General features: G+C 43.0%; 1 protein-coding gene across 4 annotated transcripts in view; it reads right to left on the bottom strand.

Annotated features, from left to right (window-relative positions):
* Nucleotides 1–24,014, bottom strand: part of WAPL (WAPL cohesin release factor) — a 58,126-nt gene that overhangs the window by 27,302 nt on the left and 6,810 nt on the right. Inside the window, exons 1-3 of one of the 4 annotated variants that reach the window (XM_083502397.1) lie at nt 13,828–14,026; nt 8,839–9,359; nt 270–1,307 (exon numbers count right to left, since the gene is read on the bottom strand). In XM_083502397.1, the coding sequence (XP_083358523.1) occupies nt 270–1,307; nt 8,839–9,337 (1,537 nt within the window). In that variant the 5' untranslated portion in view covers nt 9,338–9,359; nt 13,828–14,026. Of the gene's footprint in view, nt 1–269; nt 1,308–8,838; nt 9,360–13,749; nt 14,027–24,014 lie in introns of those variants that run through there. The other 3 variants (XM_083502395.1, XM_083502398.1, XM_083502396.1) reach the window with 3 other exon arrangements.

Raw genomic sequence — 24,014 nt, 5'->3', positions numbered from 1 at the left:
TCACTGGATTTTTTGTGAAACAAGATCAGACCCTGTTGACTACACAAAGATGAAGCCACAGTTTCTCAATTCAACTGCAACGGAAAACTGCTTTGAATTAACCAGGTCAGAAGCCCTGAAGCTGGCACGCAAAATGTGGGGGCCAGAAAGAGGGAGGGGGGGAGAAAGAGAAAGATTCAGATTTCCACTCTTGGCTTAATGAACCAAATTATTAACTATCAAACTGTAGCTATCAAATTGTGAAACAAGTGCAAAAAAATTAATGTTACCTGGGTTAGTGGTTGACTGACTGTCTTGTGAATAGTTCTCACTTCCATCAGAACTGGACTGAAGTGAAGAGGATGGAGCTGCCCGGTTTCTTTTTTTATTGACTTTTCTTTCTAACGGCCGCTCTTCATCATCATCTTCACTTTCACTCAAGTCATCAAAACCAAAGTATTTAATTTTGTAATTTGAGCTTCCAGATGTTCTAGAGCCGCCTTCACCACCCCCTCCTTCATCATTGTCGTCAAACCCAAAGAATTCTAATTTGACATCTTTTTTGGATTTGGTATTGCTAGGTCGAAATCTAGTTGTTGTCTTGGTTGTTGCCATGTCGGCTTTCTTTCTCAGACGTCCTGCTTCTCCCAAATCAGTAGGTGTAGATGTGGCATACTCATCAATACGATCCATAGTGTCTTGTATAGTAACATTACAAACCGACAAACATGATGGATGGAGAACAGTGTAGTCTCTAGTCCTTCCAACAGTCCCTCTAAAACTGGTCCCACTACTTAAAGCAACTTTTTTCACTGGGTTCACACCATCAGTATTTGAATCACTGTTTGCTTTGGCTAAAGGTTGAAGAGTGCCATCCAGTAGCTTATCAAAATTTGTTGTCCCCTGTGATTTTGTTTTGTTGGATCTACAGTATGTCCGACAATTACTTGGCCTGAGAACAGTTTGCATCAGTTCTTCGCTAATGGTTTCCTTTGGACTTTCCATATCTTCTTTAACCAGATATTCATCCTTGTTTTTTATCTCTGAAAGTGGTTCATCATCAAAACCCAACATATATTCTCCTCTTCGGGTATCCTCATTCTCATCTTCCCATTCATATAAACCAGTCACTAATGATTCCTTTGTAAGTGACACTTCTGATGGAGAGTCTCTCTTCCCGATATGGGAGTCCCAAGAATCATGAGATTCCTTCATTTCAATATTGTACCCAGAGATTTCTGCTGTTTGAGCATTAATTATATTATTGTCTTCAACATTCTTGTAGATGAAGTGACTGTTCTCATTGTCATTAAAAGTCTGTATTGTATCTATAAAACAAATAGCAATAATTAAATATAGCTTATATTTTAAGTTTAACTGAATTTTATTTATACTTTACAAAGAATTAGAGAACTATTCAACAAACAGCAATTTCCCAGTTGGGACACATTAACAAGACAGTTATTTGTTACTATTAGGTTCACTACAATATTACCCTCTGTTTTTTAGTGACACAAGACAATAATCAGGCCTGGGTACAGAACATATCTCCACCCAGGTGCAGGAAAGAGTCGCTCCATAGCTGCAGTTTTTCTTCTACTGCAAAACCAAACCAGCATTCACATAACGTGTCTGGAGTTTGCTGACTAAAGCTGCCACTCCACCCACTTTCATTACACTCCACCCGGGTTATCCAGTACAGTACCATGCTTCAATGTAAACTCAGACAGGATTGCTATGGACCAGCCTCAGCCACATTCACAACTCTAATTGAATTCAACTTACAGATCCTTTGACCAAGCCATGTTAACACTGTTTGGGATAGTACTAAACATAGACCAAAACCTATAAAGAGAAATGTTGGAATGGCAGGTCAGATCAAGTTACTACATTTAGTCAGAAGGTTGCAAAAGAAATTATAAAGTGATGTATCCAATGTACAGTGGTACCTCGGGTTACATACGCTTCAGGTTACAGACTCCACTAACCCAGAAATAGTGCTTCAGGTTAAGAACTTTGCTTCAGAATGAGAACAGAAATTGTGCTCCCATGGCGCGGCAGCAGCGGGAGGCCCCATTAGCTAAAGTGGTGCTTCAGGTTATGAACAGTTTCAGGTTAAGTACGGACCTCCGGAACGAATTAAGTACTTAACCCGAGGTACCACTGTATATAATTTGTTCATAATAGGTTCAATACCTACAAACAGGTTAACATTTCATTAGCTGTGTACTAGAAATTTCTGTATTCAATCTTCCAATATAAAGCACAGCTTATCCACTAAATAACTAGAAGCTTTCTTGCTTCTGTAAACCAATTAAAATTTGCATAAAAGGAAGTAACTGCAGTTACTGTCACAGAATTATAGAGCTGGAATGGACTCCCGAAGGTGTTCTAATCCACCCCCCTGCAATGCTGGAATGTGGAGGTGGCCCTATGGGAACTGAACCCGTGTCCTTGGCATTGGTTCACTTCGTCAGGTACTGCATTGAAATCTTTAAATGCCTAGGTTCAAATCTCTGCTCAGCCATGATGCATTGTAGACGTGATTCCAACAGGTTACTTTCTACTCATTCAACCTCAGTTAACATTTTTAACCATGTTTGCAGGAACAATGACCTGCTTCACAGGACTGTTGTGAAGGCAAATAAGCCAATAAGCATTAAATCAATGTATTAGCAGTGCTTTAACTACACCTAATGAGCCCATTATATGTGGCCTTGTGACTTCTTTCCTAGCCACTGTAAACTGAGGTGTAAACTCATCAAGTTTATTCCTGCAGAAAATCCACACATTGAAGCCAACTAGATATAATGGAAGGATATTAGGAACAGTTTGATAAAGATAAGCAGTTATTCTCCTACCCCACAAGACCTAAAAGACCGCAGACTGTTCTATCTATTCTTTTCAGTTTTGCTTTTGTTATATTTCTCAAACCATCGGTCCTTTTTTTTGCCTATGGCTCTGACCCACGAAAACAACTAGAAACATAAGTGGGTTTTTCCTGCTTTACTCCTCTCTTCTGCTAAATGCCCTATATGCTGTGAAAAGTCACTTCTGAAGATGACATGGGTAGGCTGAACACCATCACCCCATGACCAGAAATATCTTCTATTTATATTTTCACACAACTGAATTCAAGTCTGCATCTGTCCTTTTCAGTTGAAGCGATCAGAGAAATCAGCAGAATTATGGACCATTCATGTTCAATTTACACTGTTCTCTTTTATGAATGTAGAGAAGTGAAGGGGAAAGTCCTCAAATAAAACCTAGGTTGTGGAATTTCCTTCTGGAAGAAGTTTGCCTTGTTGAATTTTAAGTATCAGGCCACACACTTTGTTTTTTTCAGAGGCTTTAAGGTTGCAAACAAAGTTTCGTTCCCTACTATTTTATGGTTTATTCTTATTTTTAGACTTGCTTTTTAACTACTCACCTAGTCACCACTGGCGACAAAGAATTTCATCCAGGCAAATGAGCAAGCTGCCAGAGGAAGAATGGAGTACTGCCCTGACAGCCTGCCATGTTTCTCTGCCATATAATCTTAAAATATGTGCCAAGCTCATCTCATTCAAACTTGCAGCTGAAGTACACATTACCATCTTTATGATGGAAGGTGCAGAACCAAGCCTGCCGTTACCTACACTTGAGTCCAGGAAAAGAACTTTTTGCTGGTGGGCAATACAGGGTTGGCTGCCTCCATCAGCCATGCTCCTCTATTAAAGGAAGACAAAAATGTCATGAGAAATCCCAAATCAGTCCTGCTATTGGCTATGCTCCTTGCCCATGCTGGTAGCAGGTGGCTCTCCAGAGGAAACCTACCTCTGCCAGGGATGAAGCCATTGGGGAAGGAATACTGCCCACTTACACGTAATAGGGAGCTTCTGCTGCTGCTAGAGTGAACAGGCATGGTGGGGAGGGATGGTGTAAGGTGGCACAACCACTGGGGACTAGCCCAGCCCCTTGTGCTGAAGACTAGCATCAGTCACCAGATGTTGCCTGTATTATGTGCCTACTCTCCTTCTCTAATACAGATCCTCATGAATAACATGAAGCATGAGGTGAGAGAAGTGTATGTGCACTACTTAAATGACTGGATTCTGCTTTTTCAAAGGGCCCGCTACTGCAACTTGTATGGTAACCATGCTTTGTGCCTATTCCTTATGTTGTAATTAGCATATTGTTTTACTGTCTTTGGCCATCTTTATTTGATTGTTTATTTGTACCAATTCAAGTAACACTTCTTCAGACTGATGAATGGTCACTCGCCTCTAGTAAACAACTACATCTTTTGCAAGTTTTGAGCTGAATTCAAAGTGCTTATGTTGTCCTGAATAGCCTGGGACCCAAATATCTTAGAGAATGTCTTTCCCAAACCAACCTGTCCTGGTTTAAAATCAGCTAAAGAGGCTTTCGTGTTGATTCCTACAAGTGATGAGGTCAGAAGTACAAGGGTCTATATCAGAGCTTTTTCAGTGTCAGTTCCAAAACTTTCAAATGATCTCCCCAATGAAATGCATCGTACTTTTCGAGATGAGGAAGTCTAATTTGTTGAAATCAGTTTGTACAGTACCATATTGGCCCGAATATAAGCTGCACCTTTAAAATTAAAGGGGTAGAAAGACATAACCCAAGAAGGAGTGGGGGCCAACGGGACAGTGCTTTCACTCCGTCGCCTGCAGCAGTGCTTCCAGAGGGTCAGCACCACCATAGCCCCTGATGGGATGGGCAGAGAGAGGTGGAGGCTGGTGGGACTCACACGCCCCTCAGCGGGCTAAAGCTAGGCAGCACCTTGGGCTAGTGCCAGTCCCAGCACACCAGCTATATCTCCTGTTCCTCCTCCTAGCAGACCCCACTCGCTGTCTTGTCTGTGCTCCTTCCTTCCTTCTCCTCCTCACCGTGTTCTGGCTCTCTCTCAGCAACCCCCCTTGCTGTGCCGCCATCTTGGGAGCCGGCCCAGCCAAAACCAGGCAACATCCGGGGACAAGCCTGCTCCAAGCCAATTTTTGTTTGTGAATATATTCCACCCTCACTTCATCACATATAGGCTTCAAAACATTCCAAGTCAACAAGCGTAGCATGAAGCTTTCAGAACATACTTACTTATAAATTAAGAAGAGTACCTACATTTACATGGCAAATAACCCATTTTCATGTTCTATGAGAAAGCTATCAGCCAAGTGTCTAAAATATTTCAAGATCACAAACAGTTAAACTGAAGCTTCACTACAACTTCTACCAACAGTGGTAATCAAACAAAACTCTCTGCACTGCTTGTGCTCTAAAGCAGAAATGCAATGTCAATTCTCATGAATTCAGCAGTAGAGCTCTTTAAGGATGAATGCTGTTGACAACAGAATTTAGCTTGCTACTTCTGCTTTGTCCTTTGACTATTTCCTACCACGTTTACCAAAATTGCTTCTTTGCTGGGTGAGCTGTTGCTCTAATCTTTATGTAACCTTTCCACAGCCTTCTTATCTAGAATCCTTCCAACAGATGTTGCCTTTAACCACATCCTTACCAGGACAAGCTTGTGTTTTATACAGATAATAAATGATATTTAATAGGAAAGGGAGGCTTCAAGGAATATCATGATTTTATAGGACTATAAATTAGAATCATAAAATGAATTAGGGAAAACTGGCACCACTACGCATGTCTCTGCTGTATTACTACTTGCAAAGGGCAGAAAAGATAATATAACCATTCTTTAAGCAAACTCCCAACTGTATCATCAAGATAAGTTTTCCAAAGTGACCAAACAGAACCATTACAGGTTTTTTGAGGAATTCAAGTAAAAAAAAAAAAGCATAGTTAGAACATGTGCCCGTAAAGAGTTGTCTCAGACTACAATTGTAAAGGTCTGGGTAAAACAGGCACTAACTACCAAAGAACATGCACTACTCATGAAAGAATAGTTTATACTCAAAAAAGGGATGTGACACTTAGTACCTGACAGTCAAAGTCTGCAGCTAGAGAAAGAGGGAAAGGATAGCCCTACACGGATTGTCCTTCATCCCTCTTAATTTGGCATGGCACCTACATACTTTCATTTCACCTGCATAAGGAAAGCAAACTCCTTCAATCAGCTGTTGTTCATAAACTCATCCAGCTCTGGAGAGAGGAAAAGCATGGAAGATCATATGTGTAATAGTACAAAAGCTTTCCATTAGTATGGCATTTCGTTAGCAGAGCTCAAGCGTCTATCAGGAGGCAAACATTAAGAACCTCCTCCCAACTACTACTCATGATTGCACACACCAGAGCATTATCAAGAAAGCCAGAAGGCAAGATCAAACCCTCTTCACTATGCACATAAAGATCATCCTAGCACTTCTAAACACAAGAGCTCTCTGAAATATAAAGAGGTTCTGCTGGTTATATAGATCAGAGATAGCTAAGCTGTGCCTCTCCAGGTGTTTATGGACAACTCTCATCATCTCTGGCCAATGGCCATGGCGTCTGGGGCTGATCAAAAGTTAGGCAACATGTTCTAGATTTTGTGTTTTTGGCTTTGTAGCTGCAAGAGCTATTAGCTTGTACTCTCAATTGGAGGAGGCAACATTTACAAAAGCTACATAAATCATTATGATTACTGTGCATCTCAGCATCAGATTGATTACAACATCTCTAATCATAACTCACATTCCTATTTAAAAAAAATGTATACATAGCCGCTGCGTTTCTGCATCATGCTAAACCAAAGCTCAGTGCAATGTGAATTAGAAGAAACAAGCAGCAACAAACTGCAAGCTTATTTACTTCCCTCTCTTTTCCTCCCATGTGTCTGGACTCCGGAAGGAGTTCAGAAGCGTTTGTTTCAAGCTTTGATTAACCAGAGCTTGCCATGCCATCTGGATCCAGAACTGTCATCAATCTTAACTATGTTTAGTAGAAACAAACCTGCTTCAATAACTACTGTTTGAAGGTGACTTGTTTGAAACTAATCATAGCTAAGCAGGTTTGTTGGTCCAGAGTCCGACAATTGAACATGTTAAGTGAAATCTTCTGTATTTCTCCTCTAGGCTGGACAAGAGTATGGTGGGGGGAAGCAAGCTCATTGTGATTTGTTCCTACTAAATTATGGTTTAGGATGACATGCAAACAATGCCAAATTGACAGTCAAGCAAGTGGCCCGCTTTTAAAAATGAATTAGAATCTTCAGTCTTGGACATAAGAGCACAGTAGAGCCCTACTAACTTAAAACATTCCATAACTCTCTGTCTGAAATTTAAGCTGCTGAGGGGGCGACATTTTGTGAGATGCCAGACTTCGAGTGCCCAACTATGCATTTAGGAAAGTAACAAATGTAGTAATTTCCTGGATCACAGCTTATGTGATTAGATTTAGAGATCATATACTGTAATCATATAATATATGTGTATACTACCTTAATTTATTTATGCAGGCACGTGCATAATCCAGATGAGTATTACTCTGTGGGATTTAATTTGAGCACACCAGAGATTTCTGGTAAACATGATCTGTTTTTCTTCAATTCTTGAGCAGGTGGATTTTGCTAATGAGTATTATTGCTCTACGATTTTCAAATGAACCTCACCTCCTGTTATACCTTAGGTCTTTTATCCAACTTTTAGACACATTTTCAGAAACTAGTAACATGAAAATACAGGTAATTACACCACAAGCCTCCCCTTACAGATATGTATAAAATGCAAAAGCAGTTGCACATTATGCCAAGTGAGCAAAGCAGAAGCACAAGCAAGTCAGTTTTGTGCTTTCCTTGCTTCTGCAGTAACATACAAAGTGCAGACCCCCTGATCTCATACGAAGTGATTTACATGTTCTATTTTGTAGGGAGGATACTTAAGTCCCTACTCTGCATGTTACCAAAAAGACAGCAAAAACAGAACCCTGTTTCAGTAGCATTCTACCTCTAGTTTTACAAATCTGTTTTTTCCTCACAACAGCAGGACGGGGCTTGTCACCTGACAGGGCAAAATAAGTTCATTAAAGTGTTTATGGGAGTTATGGGGGGGTTGGTCATTGGTTTGCCACTTAATGTAGCATTAAGTGGCATTCAAGTGCTGTTCTTTTTAAACTATTTTTAAGCCTTGCACCACTCTCCAGGATCTCTGCAGCCTCACCCGTAAGCTAGATATTGGAGAGTCATGGGGGTATGTGCCAAGCAAAAAGCCAAACTTCTGCAACTGCAACTGCCCCCTCCCAGGACATTTCTTCTGCTCCACTCCAATTTTAGATTTTTCACTTCATCCACAAATGGCTAAAAAATATGAGCCATAGTTTCAATCATATTTCTGTTTTTCTTACTTCTCTAATATACAAAGTAGATATTTTGACATTTCTGCAGAGATCTTGACATTTCTACATCACTATAGAGGTGCCTTAAAAATAATAAAGGAAAGAACAAAAGCAACCATACTGAACTTGTCATAAAAGTTATTTTAATCTTAAAAGCTAACACACTACTTAATCACACATAAGTTGGCAGAGCCATTGTAAAGGGAGGAATCCATCGTTGTTTGGACAACTTCCACTCATACTGGGTGCGGATTCACCTTTCCCTCCGCCGCACTGCACACCTCCAAAATGTGCTCCAGAAGATCCCTCAACCAATTCCTTGCTTCCCTGACTTTCAACTTGCAGCTAAAGTGAGCACAAATTTATTAAACGTTCCAACTTGCAAATATGTGAAGTTTATGAAACTTCATCTCTCACAACCAGAAATCCCTACGCATAAGCCCATGCCATGGAACAATTAAAGTAGAGGATCTGATAAGCAGCTGAATCTGAAAGAAAACATTATTTGGTCAAAAGAGTGGCCAACTTGCATGGCTGACTTTAGTTGTTAACTCTGAAATTAACTGTATTATCCAAGCTTACCTGCTATTACAGTGTTAACACTGCTGCTTTTGAGGTCACCATCCTCCATATTTCTGTTTGAGTTCTTCTCTTTTAATCCATGAACAGCATTCTCGAAAGACACACATTTGCTGGACAAAATATCTTCACTGATTGACTGAGTAATTTTGCTATTAGATTCAAGTACAGAAGAGAAGTCGCCAGACTGAGATGGTTCGACTGACTCCAACTGAGAAGAACCTTTAGCTTGTGACACATTCTTTGAAGATACTGGCAGGGATTCTTCATCACTGTCAAATCCAAATGGGTCTTCTATTGCTTCCTCTTCTATTTTGGGTTTCTTAGGAATTTCAGAAATGTCTGGCTTGATGTTGGGCCTCTTCTGTCCTAGCTTGGCCATAAAGGTAGTTTCTCCCCATTTTGTACTAAGAGTAGTCCGTTTGTTGGAAAAAACTTCATCAAATTTTGAACTGCCATTGCCCCCTTTCCTGCTATACGTCTTCCCAAATCTGGATGTCATTTTGACAACTGTTTCATATTCTCTGTAGAAATAAAAAAATAAGTATCTTTTAGAATACAATTTTTACTACATTTTATTACATTAAGAGTTACACAAAGAAGCATCTTTCAAATAAACAATAATTACAAGAAACAATACTCATGGCACTTTTACAGAATATCAGCTAAAGCACGGCTGTCTAACCTGTGACCCTTCAGACATTACTGAACTATAGCTTCCATCAAACCCATCAGAAATGATGGGAAATGTAATTCAGAACCTCTGGAGGGCCACTGGTTTAGCTGCCGCCAACCTAAAATAACACAAGTTATGGATAAAAAATTAAGTTCATCATCTTAAAATATTTTTCACACTACATTCACAGACGGTACCTGACATTAGTTTTATTTGGGGGGGATGCATAGTTAAGCTCCCTTTCAATTGTTTACATGTTCTTGTTTGTTTTTAATACTACTGATGACATGCCATTCATATTAGAAAGTATTTGCATCAAGCCTTAAAGGCAAGGTAGAAAATTTGGCCTTTACTATTACATCAGACTGCAACTGAGGCAGAAGGGAAGCAGGACCACTCCACCAGCTCCGCAGATGTTTTAGGCTTCTTCTCTCACTGAACTGTTGTCATCTAAGCTGGTTGTTATAAGAACCCAACAACATCAAGAAGTGGTTCTTGCTTGCTAGTTTCCATCTTCCCTCCTCAACGCTTTTGCCTTGTGTGTCATGTCATGAGGTCAGAGACTACTTTTTAAAAAAGATTATCTACAAGCTGTCCTGGGAAGCTTTTTGGTTGATGAACAGGGCAAGAATGCTTTAAATTTATGAAGTTAAACCACGGGAGTGGGGGGAAGGGGACATAGCTCATAGGTTATGGGTACAGGCTTCTGCCTCTGACCACAACACTTTGGGGGGGGGCTGCTGCTTCTAAAATGATTAACACCAGTGGCTCACTCCATGACTCTGATGCTACAACCATAAACAGCTTTAATCATCAATGACAGCACAGCCTGTTCTCCTTGTGGTTTAAACCACAGCCATAATATTAGCTCTCCTCTTAGCAGTAAATGGCCGATGCTTCAACCATGATATGGAATCAAAACACTATTTGGGGCTCTTATCTTAACAGTGAGTCTCTTTGTAGTTTTCCTAAGAACTTGGGACACCAGCTATATTGTTTTAATAAACATTCCTGAACCTCCTAACAGATGATAAAACTACTGACTGTGACCACAGTGCACCCTACTGAAATTTCAAAAACAAAACATCCGAAGACTCAATATTTTGAGTGGGGGAAAGAGTTTCTTATCAGCATAGAAGACAAACATTCTGCTAAAGAGAAAAAAGCTGATGTTTCAATATACCAGGTAAGTATTTCAACACACAAAATTCAAGACACAAAGCTTGTACAAGAGAAAACTGCAAAAAAAATCTATTAACTGTTAATCCCATTTTACATTCATACATATTAAGTAGATTAATGTTATTTTCAGTATTTCATTTTATTTCTGCCCATAAGGTAGCAACTGTGGCAACCTTTCTTTCAGTTTATGTCCCATTCATGGGTGTAGCCAGGATTTTTGTTAGGGGGGTCAGAACCTCAGTTAGTTAAGTATTTTTATTGATTTTTGTTGATTGGGGGAGCAGCTGTCCCCCCCCCCCGCTACACCCATGGTCCCATCTCAATCAAAGCACATAATTCCCTACAGACCCACACACAACTAAGTCAGTGTTTGCAAAAACAGCCACAGATTCAAATTGTCTAGAACAGTTCTGTAGAAGGTAATACAGTAGACAAAAGAAAGTATAATGTATTGATTGATTTGTTATCAAGCCATGAAAAGCATCCCTAACAACTAAAATCCTGACATTCTATGTATCATACATTGTTCAGGAATACCCTAAGGCTGTGGATCTCATCCTCTCAAACATAGGCATCCTTACGCCCACAAGACTAGAAGAAGATTGTTTTATAAACGCTGTTGCCCTTATCATAAGATTTGTTTCTTTTTAAAACCCTATTGTCATTTTAATTCTTCAAGCTTTTTAAAGTTGCTATTTGAAATATGTGGAATATTTTATTAAACCAGGGTAGATTTATTACTAGACCATCAAATGATATATGCATACATACTGTACTAGAAAATGCTGGTGAAAGGGGCAATTCAAATATTGATACACCGGTGCAACTTGTCAACTTACGCTATAGGGGTGGTTAATAATAATAATAATAGTAATAGTAATAATAATAATTTATTTATACCCTGCCCATCTGGCTGGGTTTCCCCAGCCACTCTGGGTGGCTCTCAACAAAATTAATGATGATGATAATCATAATAATAAAACGATAAAACATCAGACATTAAAAACTTCCCTAAACAGGGCTGTCTTCTAAATGTCAGATAGTTGTTTATTTCCTTGACATCTGATGGGTCTTCCACAGGGTGGGCACCACTACCAAGAAGGCCCTCTGGCTGGTTCCCTGTAAACTCACTTCTCACAGTGAGGGAACCACCAGAAGGCCCTCAGACCTGGACCTCAGTGAATGATGGAGGTGGAGACGCTCCTTCAGGTATACTGGGCCGAAGCCGTTTAAGGCTTTAAAGGTCAGCACCAACACTTTGAATTGTGCTCAGTAATAGTATTACTTGCTAAAGCACAAATTACATTCAGCCACACACACCAGTTTTCAGAACAGCATCTTGCATAAATTGCCTGGTAAATAACTTGTTTTACTTTACTGTGGAGATGAGGAAACCTGCAGCCCTCCAGGTGGACTCAACTCCCACGAGCCCAAGTCAGTAAAGACCCATAGTGAATGGTGATGAGAGCTGTACTGCAGCAAGGTTTGGCGGGCCACCCTACCATTTCATTTGATTAGACTAGGAACTATTTAAGTTCAAACACCAAAGTTGATCTAAAGTTCTGAATCAGATCAAGCACACTATGAAAAAAACTAGCCTTGAAATGTTTGCAACTGAAGCACCTTCTCCTTTCTGCCTTCTACTCTTCCAAGAGTGCTTCAGTTTTACTTTGCAGCTCACAACCTAGCCCTTTCATATTCTTTGCTGACCACTAAGATATTAGTTAAGGCTGGGACAGTGAAAAAGAAGATCACAGAATATAAATGTGCAAAGTTTACTACATCATTAAGTATTAACGCTACGCTCATATGGTTGTTCAAAAACTTATATTGAAAGCCACCTGATCAATCATTTTAAAGATAGCCTGCTTCAACGGCCTTAATGTATTTTCCTGCACTGCTTCTCAGATCATGAAAGGCGGCCTCCCCCCTTTTAACTTAAGGCACGGGCGATGGTGCCTTATGACGGCAATAGAGAGGCGGGAGGATGAGGATAACGTGTCATCCCGAATGAAAACACCAAGTTAATGGAAGATGTCGTCATTTCCCTTCCGGTTTTCTCATGGCTGTTACCGTCCTTCCGCCTCGCTCCCCACCCACCCATGTAACTTGCAAGTGAGCAGACAGCGCCAGCGCGACCATAGGGGAAAGCGGGGAAACAGAGCCACTGCGGCCACTGTTTCGGGACAGGGGCCCCTACAAATAATGACGGGTGGGTGGGAGGGGGGGGCTCTGAACCCGAGGCGGCGTCCAAGCCGCACCCTAGTCCGAGTTGGGGGAGGGGGGATACAGGACCGCAAGAGAGAGCTTGGCAGGAGTTCGTACTTTGGGCAACAGCCCCCCGAGATCGGGAGCATCCCGAGCCGAAGCGGGCCGTTCCAGGATGAGGCCAAAGTCGCCTCCTCAGCACTTACCCCGGAAGAGGCCTCGGCGCTGGGAGTCGACGCCTCTCTCTCGCCTCGGATTCCGACCCACCTGATCGCCCCAAGGACCCCTCGCTCGCAACCGCCCCGGCTCTCGATTGGGGGCGAAGGGAAGGGGGGGAAGAGGAGAAATGCAGGGCGGCAGGTTAAGACCCTCGAAATAAGCAGGTCGCAGGAACCGATTCGCCGCGCAAGTCTCCTCGGGAGTCACTTGCGCCGCGATCCCCTAGGAACCGAGTCCTCCTGCCCGGGATTGCAGCCCCCGATCCCGGTTAAGTGCCATGGGGGGCAACCAGGGAGGAGTATTTTTTAAGCTTTGGGGGGGGGGTAGGGAGAGAAGATCCCTTGCTTGGTGTTTATAGTCACAGAAACGCAGGCCATTCGGGCTTCGGAGTTAACGCCTCCACCCTCCCCCTCTCCTTATGTACACACGCATATTTATCTACGGATTCCCTCCCGGCTTCATCCTCGGGGCCGCCTCGCCTTCTGCGGCCTTGCGAGGCTTCCCGTCGTGTGGGAAGGCGAGGAAGAGAAAGCAGGCCGCCGCCGCCGCCTCCTCCTCACCCAGCGCCGGAGATCCCGGCATAGGCCTCCGGGAGTTCGCTCGGCCTCTCTCTAATTCTCCACACTTACCACAGCGAGGCCGAGGAAGCGAGCACACAAACGCACAACCACAACCGAGAAACGGAAGGGGAGGGGGGGAAACGAAACCTGCCGGGGTAGGTGGAGAGGGACGGGGGTGGCGGGGCCTCCGCCGGCTTCGCTCCCAACGGCCGGGCTCCCGGGCTCTCTCCTTCCTGCCCTCGCTCGGTGCCTTCGGGCGACGCCCCCGGGGCCTCGGGCTCCTCCGGCCGCCTCTCCTCACAGGCCGCCGGGCTAGAGCGCCGGCCTCGCCTCTTCGCAGGAGCCGCCGAGCCGCCGCCACCACCGCCGCCGCCTCCTCCTCCGGCTGCTGCTGCTGCGCCGCCGCTTCCTCCGCGCCGGGATTATCGCCGCCGCCGCTGCTGCTGCTACTACTAGTGCGGCTGCTCTTTGAACAGGGCCCTGGACCATCTCTCCGCCATTTGCCCCCCGCTCCTTCCGTCACTGCGCTCACACACTCGGCCTCCCTCCGTCGCCGCCGCCGCCGTGGCCAATCACGGCCCGCGTTGCTCAACCGACGAGCCGGGCGACGTCGCGCATGCGCCGCAGCCGGCCGTGTTCGGGCGCCCCCGCGAGTGCGCGCGCGCGCCAGCCAGCCGAAGGGCTGATAGGATTTGTAGTTGGTGTTCCGTCTGGCTGGTTGCAGCTCCTTTCCTCGCCCCCTGCTCCTCCTCGCACGCGCACAGTCATGGTGACTTCCCTTTTTGGGGACGCGTTTTGGAGCCTCTGGAGAGTTCTGCAAACCGCAGCAGTGCTGACTCAGTGGCCCAAGGGCTCCCTTGACAGCTTACCTACTTAATATCCCCTGTTTTTTGTGGTCTGGCTGTTGGATGCGTTGCTTTTTATTGAGTTTGAAATGGGTTGTTGCTCTGGTTTGCGGGAAGGACCCATGGGGTAAAACAGGGGTAGGCAACCTAAGGCCCATGAGCCACAAGCGGCCCACGGGGGTCGTTTAACCAGCCCACAAGCCACCCCCAAACCGAGCCACCCGCACAGCGAGTCCCTTCGCACTGCACTAAACCGGCGCTGCACGGCAACTCGCTTCCGCGATGCCAGAAATCACGTCTGCATGCTCAGACGCCGAAAATTGTGTCTGTGCAGACGCAGATGCCAGAAATTGCAGCTGCGCACACTCACAATCCGGCCCACAGGGATCTCCACTGGAGTGAACTAGCCAAGGCGAGGTAAACCTTGCTGACCCCTGGATTAAAAGCAGCATGCAAACAACAACAACAATTTTATTATTTATATCCTACCCATCTGGCTGGGTTTCCCCAGCCACTCTGGGAGGCTCCCAACAGAATATTAAAAGCACGATAAAACATCAAAAACTTCCCTAAACAGGGCTGCCTTCAGATGTCTTCTAAAAGTCAGAAAGCTGTTTATATCCTAGACATCTGATGGGAGGGCGTTCCACAGGGTGGGCGCCACTACTGAGAAGGCCATCTGCCTGGTTCCCTTTTAACCTCACTTCTCGCAGTGAGGGAGCCGCCAGAAGGCCCTCGGAGCTGGACCTCAGTGTCCGGGCTGAATGATGGGGATGGAAATAACAACAACACATACACACAACACCACCAGGGCCGGATTAAGACCTGTAGAGGCCCAAAGCACTTAAAAGATTTTGGTTCCCTATATATATATCTATTTCAAAATACAGTCGTACCTTGGGTCCTGAACGCCCTGGAACTCGGACGTTTTGGCTCTCGAATGCCGCAAACCCGGAAGTGACTGTTCCGGTTTGCAAACATGCTTTTGGTATTTATTGAAAGTTTAAGATTACAGAAAAAAGTAAGAAAAAGAGAGAAAAAAGAGATTAAACAATACCAATCAGTACATATAAAAAAAGAACAAAGCACACAATACATCAAAGCAAAAATAAAAACAAAAACAATTAAAAACCCATCCAATATTTCCATATCTTTATCTTTCATTAACTTGTTTCATCGACCTCCTCACACCTCCCTTTTTTGTATTCTAGTTATTAATTATTTCAACAAATCCTTTCCATCTTTCACTATTTTCTGTCATTTAATTGTCTTAATTTATTTTAACCTTATCTTACACTAAAAAAACCCTAAAACTTATTTGTACATAACTCCTTATAACATTTCTACTAAAGCCATATAGTTTCATTCCAACATTTTTCTAACACTCATTAATTTTACAGTATTTCTCTAAAATAAAAAAATAAAAAACTTTCTTCCAATCTTCATCCACCGTCTCTCGGGTTCTGTCAGTCCTTTCCATCCATTCCATATAGTCCATCAACCTGGTGACCTTCTGTCCGAGGCACTTAACTCTCTTCCATGTCCCTTCTACAGATCTTCTTCATATTTATACCTGCACTTTACTTTGTCTTCTGCTGATCTTGTTCTTAATTTCCTTCCTTTAACACTGAGGAGTAGATCTCGGGGAGACTCCAGCCTAACAATGTCTTTATCCCTTCTCGACAGGTCAGCCCATTCTCCATAGTCAGAACTAAAATCCAAAGAATATTTCAGAGCATGTTTCAAAATCCCTCCACAGTTGAAGGCCCCCACCACTCCAATCTCCCCCTGGCCCAAAACCAGATCCCAAAGGCCAGAACGTCCCTGCATAAGGGGATCTATCCAACTTTCCTTCTCCAATCCAAGCGGTTCTCCATCTCTCCAAATCTGGCTTTCTCCAGATTGGGTCATCAAAAACAACAGCTTATGTTCATACAAGGCCGAGGCTCTCTCCACTTTTATTACTTGAGGTTCAACTACAACCTCCTCCTTTATCTTCTCCACAGCTTGCCATGTCAAAACAGATTCCTGGGTCGGTTCCTGAGTAGTTTCTGTATAGGTATTCACTTTTTGTCCCAAATCAGTCATTTTTTGTCCAAAATTGTCAATTTTAGTAATCATCACATCCGTCTTCTCATGAAGCTGTTCCAATAAGGCACTTGTCTTGCAAAAAGCAATCACTAAGGCTTCTTCTGTCCACATTCTTGTCCAAGGTCAATGTCTAATTCTCAAGGTCTTTAATCTCTGCAGCTGGAGAATTCCACTCCTGCAACAGTTTCAAAAGCTCCCTCTAGGGGAAACAATTTCTATTTGTATCCGTCCTTTTACAAGCAGGTCCAGCAACAAAGTTATTTTCGATTTTCATATATTTTGCTCCTTTTAAGTGCAAAAGGAAACATTGGAATCAATATGTTTCTCTTATTTAACTATCTGTCAACATACGTCTTATTCACAGTCAATGAACTTTCCCAAAACGTCGCTTCCTGGCAGCCCGTTCCCAGGTTCAAAACAGTGGTAATTTATCTTTCTTCACTCTCTCTCCTGCAGGCTTAAACAATCTGAAATTTCCCCCCTCTTCTCCTGCTTCCAAGGGGGGTTTAGTAATTTTAGCCGATGGAGGTTTAACCCTTTACAAAAGACTTTCCAGACTTTGGCTTGCAATGTCTTTGCTTCAATCTATTTACAAAAGCAGAAGGCGGATTTCCTGTTTGGAACCTTCCCGCTTCGGTGCCAAATTAAGATGTTTAATAATCCAATTTTCCGTTCTACTCACGGGTAGTTGTTTAAAGTCCAATTGTCCACAGGAAAAAGTCAGCGCACTCCGGCAACAGCAATGCGGCTTCACTCCGTGAAAAGAGCAGTCAATTCGAAGCACCGCGCCGCTCACCCCACGTCGCTCCGGATCCCCGAAACCGGGTTTCCCCGCGAGTAGGGGAGGCGCAAAAGGTGCCAGCCGAATCCCACGTCCACAGGCTTCTCCCGCCTGTGGTTTTTGATGGGTCTCCGCCTCGCCGTGGCGGTCCAGACCCTGATTTCCACGAAGCGGATTCCTCCCGGTCAGAGGAAATCCACCATTGCCGGAGGCGCTAACCCGGAAGTCTCTGCAAACATGCTTTTGGAACCCAAATGTCCAATGGGGTTTCCGCAGCTTCTGATTGGCTGCAGAAGCTTCCTGGAGCCAATCAGAAGACACAATTTGGTTTTCGAAAATTTTGGAAGTTGAATGGACTTCCGGAATGGATTCCATTCAACTTCCAAGGTGCAACTGTATAAACAATATTAAACCATAAAATACAATTTTATTTTTCAAAATAAAACAACCTAGAGTAAGATGGAAAATGTTTCTTTTTCTATATTTGTATAAATAATGTTTATTTTCAGCTGCACCACAGGGTCCGTGGTAAATCTGGCATTGGAAAATGTCTGGGGTGTTTCCCTTCCCTTGATGCCTTAATTATGTGCTTAATATTTAATCCAGCCCCAAACTTCTGATTGTTCTCTCGTCTCTAAATGCACAAGCTTCTGCTGCCATTTAACTCCTTTTCTTCCTGTGATTTGGCTTTAGCGTGGACCAATATTGTATATAGTCTGAGTCTCTAACCTAGCAACGTAACTCAGTCGGTAGAACAAGAGACTCTTGATCTTAGAGTCCTGGGTTCAAGCCCCACATTGGGCAAAAAGATTCCTGCATTGCAAGGAGTTAGACTAGATGATCCTTTGTGGTCACTTCCAACTCTACAATTCTGTGATTCTAAGAACCTGAGTGTGGTCAAAGTGGAGAACGTCCAATAATGGGCAAGGGCAAGCTGGTTAAGAACTCTTAACTCTCATTGGACTTTCTGGACTTTACTTTGCCCCATAAGAATTAATTCCATTCACATATATGGGATAAAATAAAGGAGGGCCCTCGATGAAACTGTTGACGAGGGCACTGGCCCTCTCCCCTCCAACCCTACCTAGGAGACTGTTGAAATCCTCATCATAGTTACTTTATATAGCTCGATCAGTATAGCAGTGCTCTACCATGTAACAAAAGCAAAAGGGCAGGTCCCTACATGAATAATTTTAGTCTAAATTTCAACACTCTGGCCAGAGTCAACAAAAGGAGAGGAGGGAAAGAAGGGTAACTAGAGCAGGGCTCAGCAAACTTTTTCAGCAGGGAGCTGGTCCACTGTCCTTCAGACCTTGTGGGAGGCCGGACCATATTTGGGGGGGGATAATGAACAAATTCCTATGCCCCACAAATAACCCAGAGGTGCATTTTAAATAAAAGCACACATTCTACTCATGTAAAAACATGCTGATTCCCAGACCACCAGGGGGCCAGATTTAGAAGGCGATTGGGCCGGATCCGGCCCCCAGGCCTTAGTTTGCTTACCCATGAACTAGAGGGAAGAAATTGTTGTTGTTGTTATTTTAATTTCTTGTACCCTGCCCATGTGACTGAGTTGCCCATCCGCTCTGGGCGGCTTCCAACAGAATACAAAAGAATATTTATTTAATTTGAAAACTGCCCTTCATCCAAAGATCACAGGGCGCTTCACAACATAAAAATGCAAAATGAAACACAAAATACATAAAGTTACAAGGGACATTTGTGGTGTTAAATGTATTTACATTTCATATCAATCTATTCTCCCAGTTCATGTTCCTCCCTCTCTCATCCATATTGGAGACTTCTGGAGGCAGTAATCTGGTGGTTTTGGTTAGTTTTTGTTTTACGTATGTTGATATTGTAAAACACATGTATATTGATGGGGCTTTGTAAAATATTTTATGAAGCAATCTTTCTTCATTTGTATCTTAAGAATCAACGTTGTCTTAGAAAAGTTCTGCGCTTGCTTATGTGCCCAAGGCCATAGTACTGAGTCTACTTTTGAGGCAGAACTTGAACTGATTTTAGCCAGCAATCTGCAGTTCAGCACCAGCTTCTGACTGGTTGCTTTCCCTTACTAAAGGTATTGCAACCTGGCACATAGATGGCCTGAAGCCTAAATGCTAGAATACGTCAGCTTTGTAAATGCCGGCAAGTGAAAAACCAAGTATCAGTGACTGAAATCAAAATTCAAGAGATGGGGAATCAATAAGTGATCCCTATCATGGCTCCACTGTGTCAGAAGTGCAAGCCAGTCAGCAAAGAACTGCTGTGCCCTCAAACACCCTTTCTTTTCTGCAGTTTACACTCCCATATGGTACAATCATGCCAGTTTGAGAATCCTCCCTAGTAGGTAATAGCTGCTGGAAATACTGGTTCTACAGGATGAAGCAACAATGATAGTCATAGATCTCATACAGTACATCTTCACCAGTCTTCCCCCCCCCCCCCCGCCCCAACTCCTACATGAACAATGAGCAACGTTCGCTCCTGAAAGACAGTATTACTAAAATATATTGCATTAAAAATCTCAGTTTTTAACAGGATTGCCACCACTGCTTCTCATAGAATGTATTTTAAAGCAAATTTTACTTGGGAGTTCTTTCTCACACACACACACAAATTGTGCTAGGCTGGAAGAATTACATTAAGACTAGCAATATTTCTGTGTGTCCTGCATATCCCTTGGTTGTCACAAGTTTTTGTCTAAAGCAAAATCTGAAGTGAATTCAGGTTCATTCTCAGGCAGAGGTATGAGAAACTTTGAGGAAACCCAAAGGTTGTTTTTTTAAAAATATAGTTATTTTAGACTGGGTTGGAGTGGGAATTGCAGAATTACATTTTCTCACGTTGTAGCTATCTCTGATAAGATGTGGTAAGATACCAGATGGTTGAATCCAGTAGGACTTAAATCAGTGCAGTACTGTTGAAGGTAATGGGGCAGGTTAGGCTGCATTCCTAACCCCCTACCTGGGAGTACGCCCCATTTAATTTACTATGTCTTATTTTTGAGTAGGCATGCTTAGGATTCTCCTGCTAGTCATGTTTTAGGTCCCACTGATTTCAGTGGGACAAAAGCACACACAGTACTGGAATCCAACCCAGGATATTGCCACTGGCATTTGGGGCAAGTTAAAGTTCTTTTCTTTGGTGGTGTTTGGACTTTTGGTTTTATTGTTTTTATTTCATGAACACGGCTTACTGACATGAGTGTTGGATGACTAGGATGGTGATGGGCGAGGGGGCAACAGGGTTCAGGGTCATAGCCTCCTCCTGCCCTGAGTATTCAAGATGAGGAGTTAAATCTCAGAATGAGGTTGTGGTAAGCTATTTGGCACAGGACAAGGCCATATTAAGACACGCTGATGCCCTAAGGTGTATCAAGCTTCAAATGCCCCATAGCAGTAAGCCCCACACTGGAAAGGGTATTATTCTCACATAATGGAAATGGAAATAATAAATCATATTTTTGTCTTATCAGAACAATGATGTCTGTTTTAGGTTCTGTTTTCCCCGTTTATTTTCCAACCAATTATGTAAAACTTGAAATTATGTTGTTGTTGTTTTAAAAAACGTTGCAGTTAGAGGTCCAAAACTAGTTTCCTCAGCTTGCACAGCCCTATACCCAGCCTTCTCTCCCTTTTCTGTCTTTACCACCCTTTCTTCCCCTCAGCAAGTTCTTCTAGTCTTTGTGTCGCTTTCTGTGGAAGGGATTGAAAGGGGCTCATCAATAAAGCACATGGCAAAGAGGGCCCCAGCCTCCTTTAACTCCTAGGATGTATAGTAGCCATGTTGCAGGTCATAAAGTCCAAAATTAGCACCCCTCACATCCACCCCATTAACCTAAAGCAGTCCTACACTTCTTTCATACTCATGTAGAATCCTGAGAACTGTAGTTTGTTGAGGGTGCTGAGAAGTGTGAAGTTGGCGCCGTAGAGGAACCACAGTTCCCAGGATTCTTTGGGGAAAGCCATGGCGTTAAACGGATATGGGTGGAGGAGTGAAACCTGACGACAGAAACCCCCACTCCCAGAGATGGCCCCTGGACATCCAAAGGATTCATTCACACAAGCACACGTTATTTATTTACAACGTTTAACATAAAACTAGGTCCTCCAAGCAGGCTTGCAAACTTTCTTGACAAAATACAGCTGAACAGGAAAATATAATCCACCCATCAGAACACAAAACACAGAGAGCCAAGTGCCAGCAATGGCAGCATTAAATAATGGTGAAAACCCTCAGTAAGATAGTTAAAACAGCTCAGTCTCCACCCCGCCCAAACACACCTTGTGAAAGAAGGTCCTAGCAGCCCATCAGGGGCTATTAAGCAATCAATCAAGGAATACAAAAGTCCATCCACATTCCTCTGCAAAACAGAAAAGCCTAGTTATTACATTACAAGAGAAATTCTAAGGAAGGGGGCTAGGGGAAAAGCAATTCACAGGCCACTGAAATCTCAGGGTGGCTGTGTAGTTATTTACCTCCAGGAGGTGACAGAATTAATGATCCAGCTAGAATAATGAAGTGGAATAAAATAGATTTTTTAAAAAACAAAAATGTGTGTGTGTTGTCACTAAGAGGCAATGGAATATGGCAAAGCACATCTGTCAGTAAACGCATTAAAAGCAGCACTAAATAAATGAGCTGCTCTACTCAGTTTCCTGTGATTCTAATTATATTGGTAGTACCAACCTCTGTAGTGTATTAAGCAGATTCTGCGTGTTTCAATTGCACAGTCCTTTGAAATCTAAGAAGGTATCAGATGCACTAGATAGATGATAGATAAATCTGAAGAAGCTGACAAGCAAAGTGAAATCACAAGCCTATTGATTGGCTATTGTGACTTCTATAATAAAAATAGATCATTACCAGAGCACAGAACATCCAAACATGCATCTTTACCCTGACTTATGTTATTTGATCTACCCCACACTGTTTTTGTCATTTGTTTTAAACTGATTTTAATGTTGTGTTTTAAATTGTGGTGTCCTGCCCTGGGAACTTAGGACAAAGGGCCAGTAATAAATCAAGATGATAATATGATAAGTTGACACTTGTAAAAAAATAGAAAATAAAATCAACACCCATCCCAACAGCTTGTAACTCTTAAGACTGTTGCCTGTTTCAAACATTCCTATGGATCACCTACTTGCTGAGAGGCTAAACAATCTAGCCCATATGTGGGGTTTTTTTGGTACCTTGAAATGATCACACTTGAAAGTGGGTAGGATAAAATGAACAAATATTGTTCATCCTGAAATAATTCCATTTAGAAAGCTACTTGAGGATGCCCTTTGGCTCTCAGAAAGAGCATTGTTGTCACGTGTAAAGTGAGGAGATGAACTTTGCTCATAGCTTTTGGGTAAATAAACAGGGACAGAAAAGAATTGTCAAAGCTAGATGAGGTGGATGCCCAAAACTGTGATCTGGGGGGGGGGGGATATTGGGTGGTTGTTTTTATTTTGATTATATATTTTGTCGTTTTATATTTTGATTTCTTTTTCTGTGAACCGCCCTGAGACCTCCAGGTATAGGGTGGTGTGTGTGTGTATGTGTGTATATATATATATATACACACACAATAAATAAGAATCATAAAATTGTAGAGTTAGAAAGGACCACAAGTGTCATCTAGTCCAACCCCCTGCAACGCAAGGAAACTAAATAAGTTAATCTAGCTATTTATGCAGGAAGGTGGAGTAGGCAGGCTGCCTAAGTGAGCAACTGATACGATAATCTTTATTGTCATTGTCCCATATAGAACAACGAAATTGACAAAATCTACATCGGACATTCAAAAACCAACAAGCCTGCTATCCCAGCCTGGTTAGCCCCCTAAAAACTCTGATACCCCAAAATAAAATACAATATACTCCCAAAGAGACAGACTACCTTACACTATGTTTAAAATCACATTTGGATAGAAACTGTTTCTCAGGCGGCTAGTCCTAGTCTTTATAACCCTGTACCTTCTTCCAGAAGGCAGAAGCTGAAAGAGATCATTTCCGGGGTGTGCACTATCCTGCACTATCTCTGCAGCTTTCTTATGACACCTGGAAGTGTAGATTTGATCCCAGGTGGGAAGAGTGCACACTTAGGCACACTTAGGGCAACCAGAGATTCCTGAAGCCTGTGGGTCAGGGCTCTGAGGCCCATGGGGCAGGATAAGAGCTCCCTTTGGTGCTAATCTGACTCACTTGCCTGCCTTTTTGGAATCCCAGGAAAGTTTCCTTACTCGCTTTCAGAGGTGTGGCTGGTGTCATGGACTGGTTGGACGCAGAGGAATGGTGATAGTAACCCACTGGGGAACTCCCAAGGGAAGAAGGCTCAGAACCAAGGGGTTGGTGGTGGGATAATGATGAGGGGTCAGAGGGAGAAGAGGGAGAAGACCGGGAGGAGGGGTGATCTTGAGGCCCTAGCTAGTGGCAGAGGCCAGTTTGTTGCTTCCCATCAGCTCTCCACTGAACAACGGCACAATATATTCTCATACTACCACTAAACCTTTTGGTTCAGCAGTCTGTATCAAACTGGACACATGCATTTGGGCTTCTGGGCCTGTGACATGACTCTGTGCAGGTGAAGTCTTCAGCAGAACGTCAGCAAATACATCC

This window comes from Podarcis liolepis (genome assembly GCF_965112155.1).
Source record: "Podarcis liolepis genome assembly, chromosome: 5".
NCBI lineage: Eukaryota > Metazoa > Chordata > Lepidosauria > Squamata > Lacertidae > Podarcis > Podarcis liolepis.
Note: the sequence above shows the minus strand (reverse complement) of the source record. Positions and strands in the feature narration are given on the sequence as shown.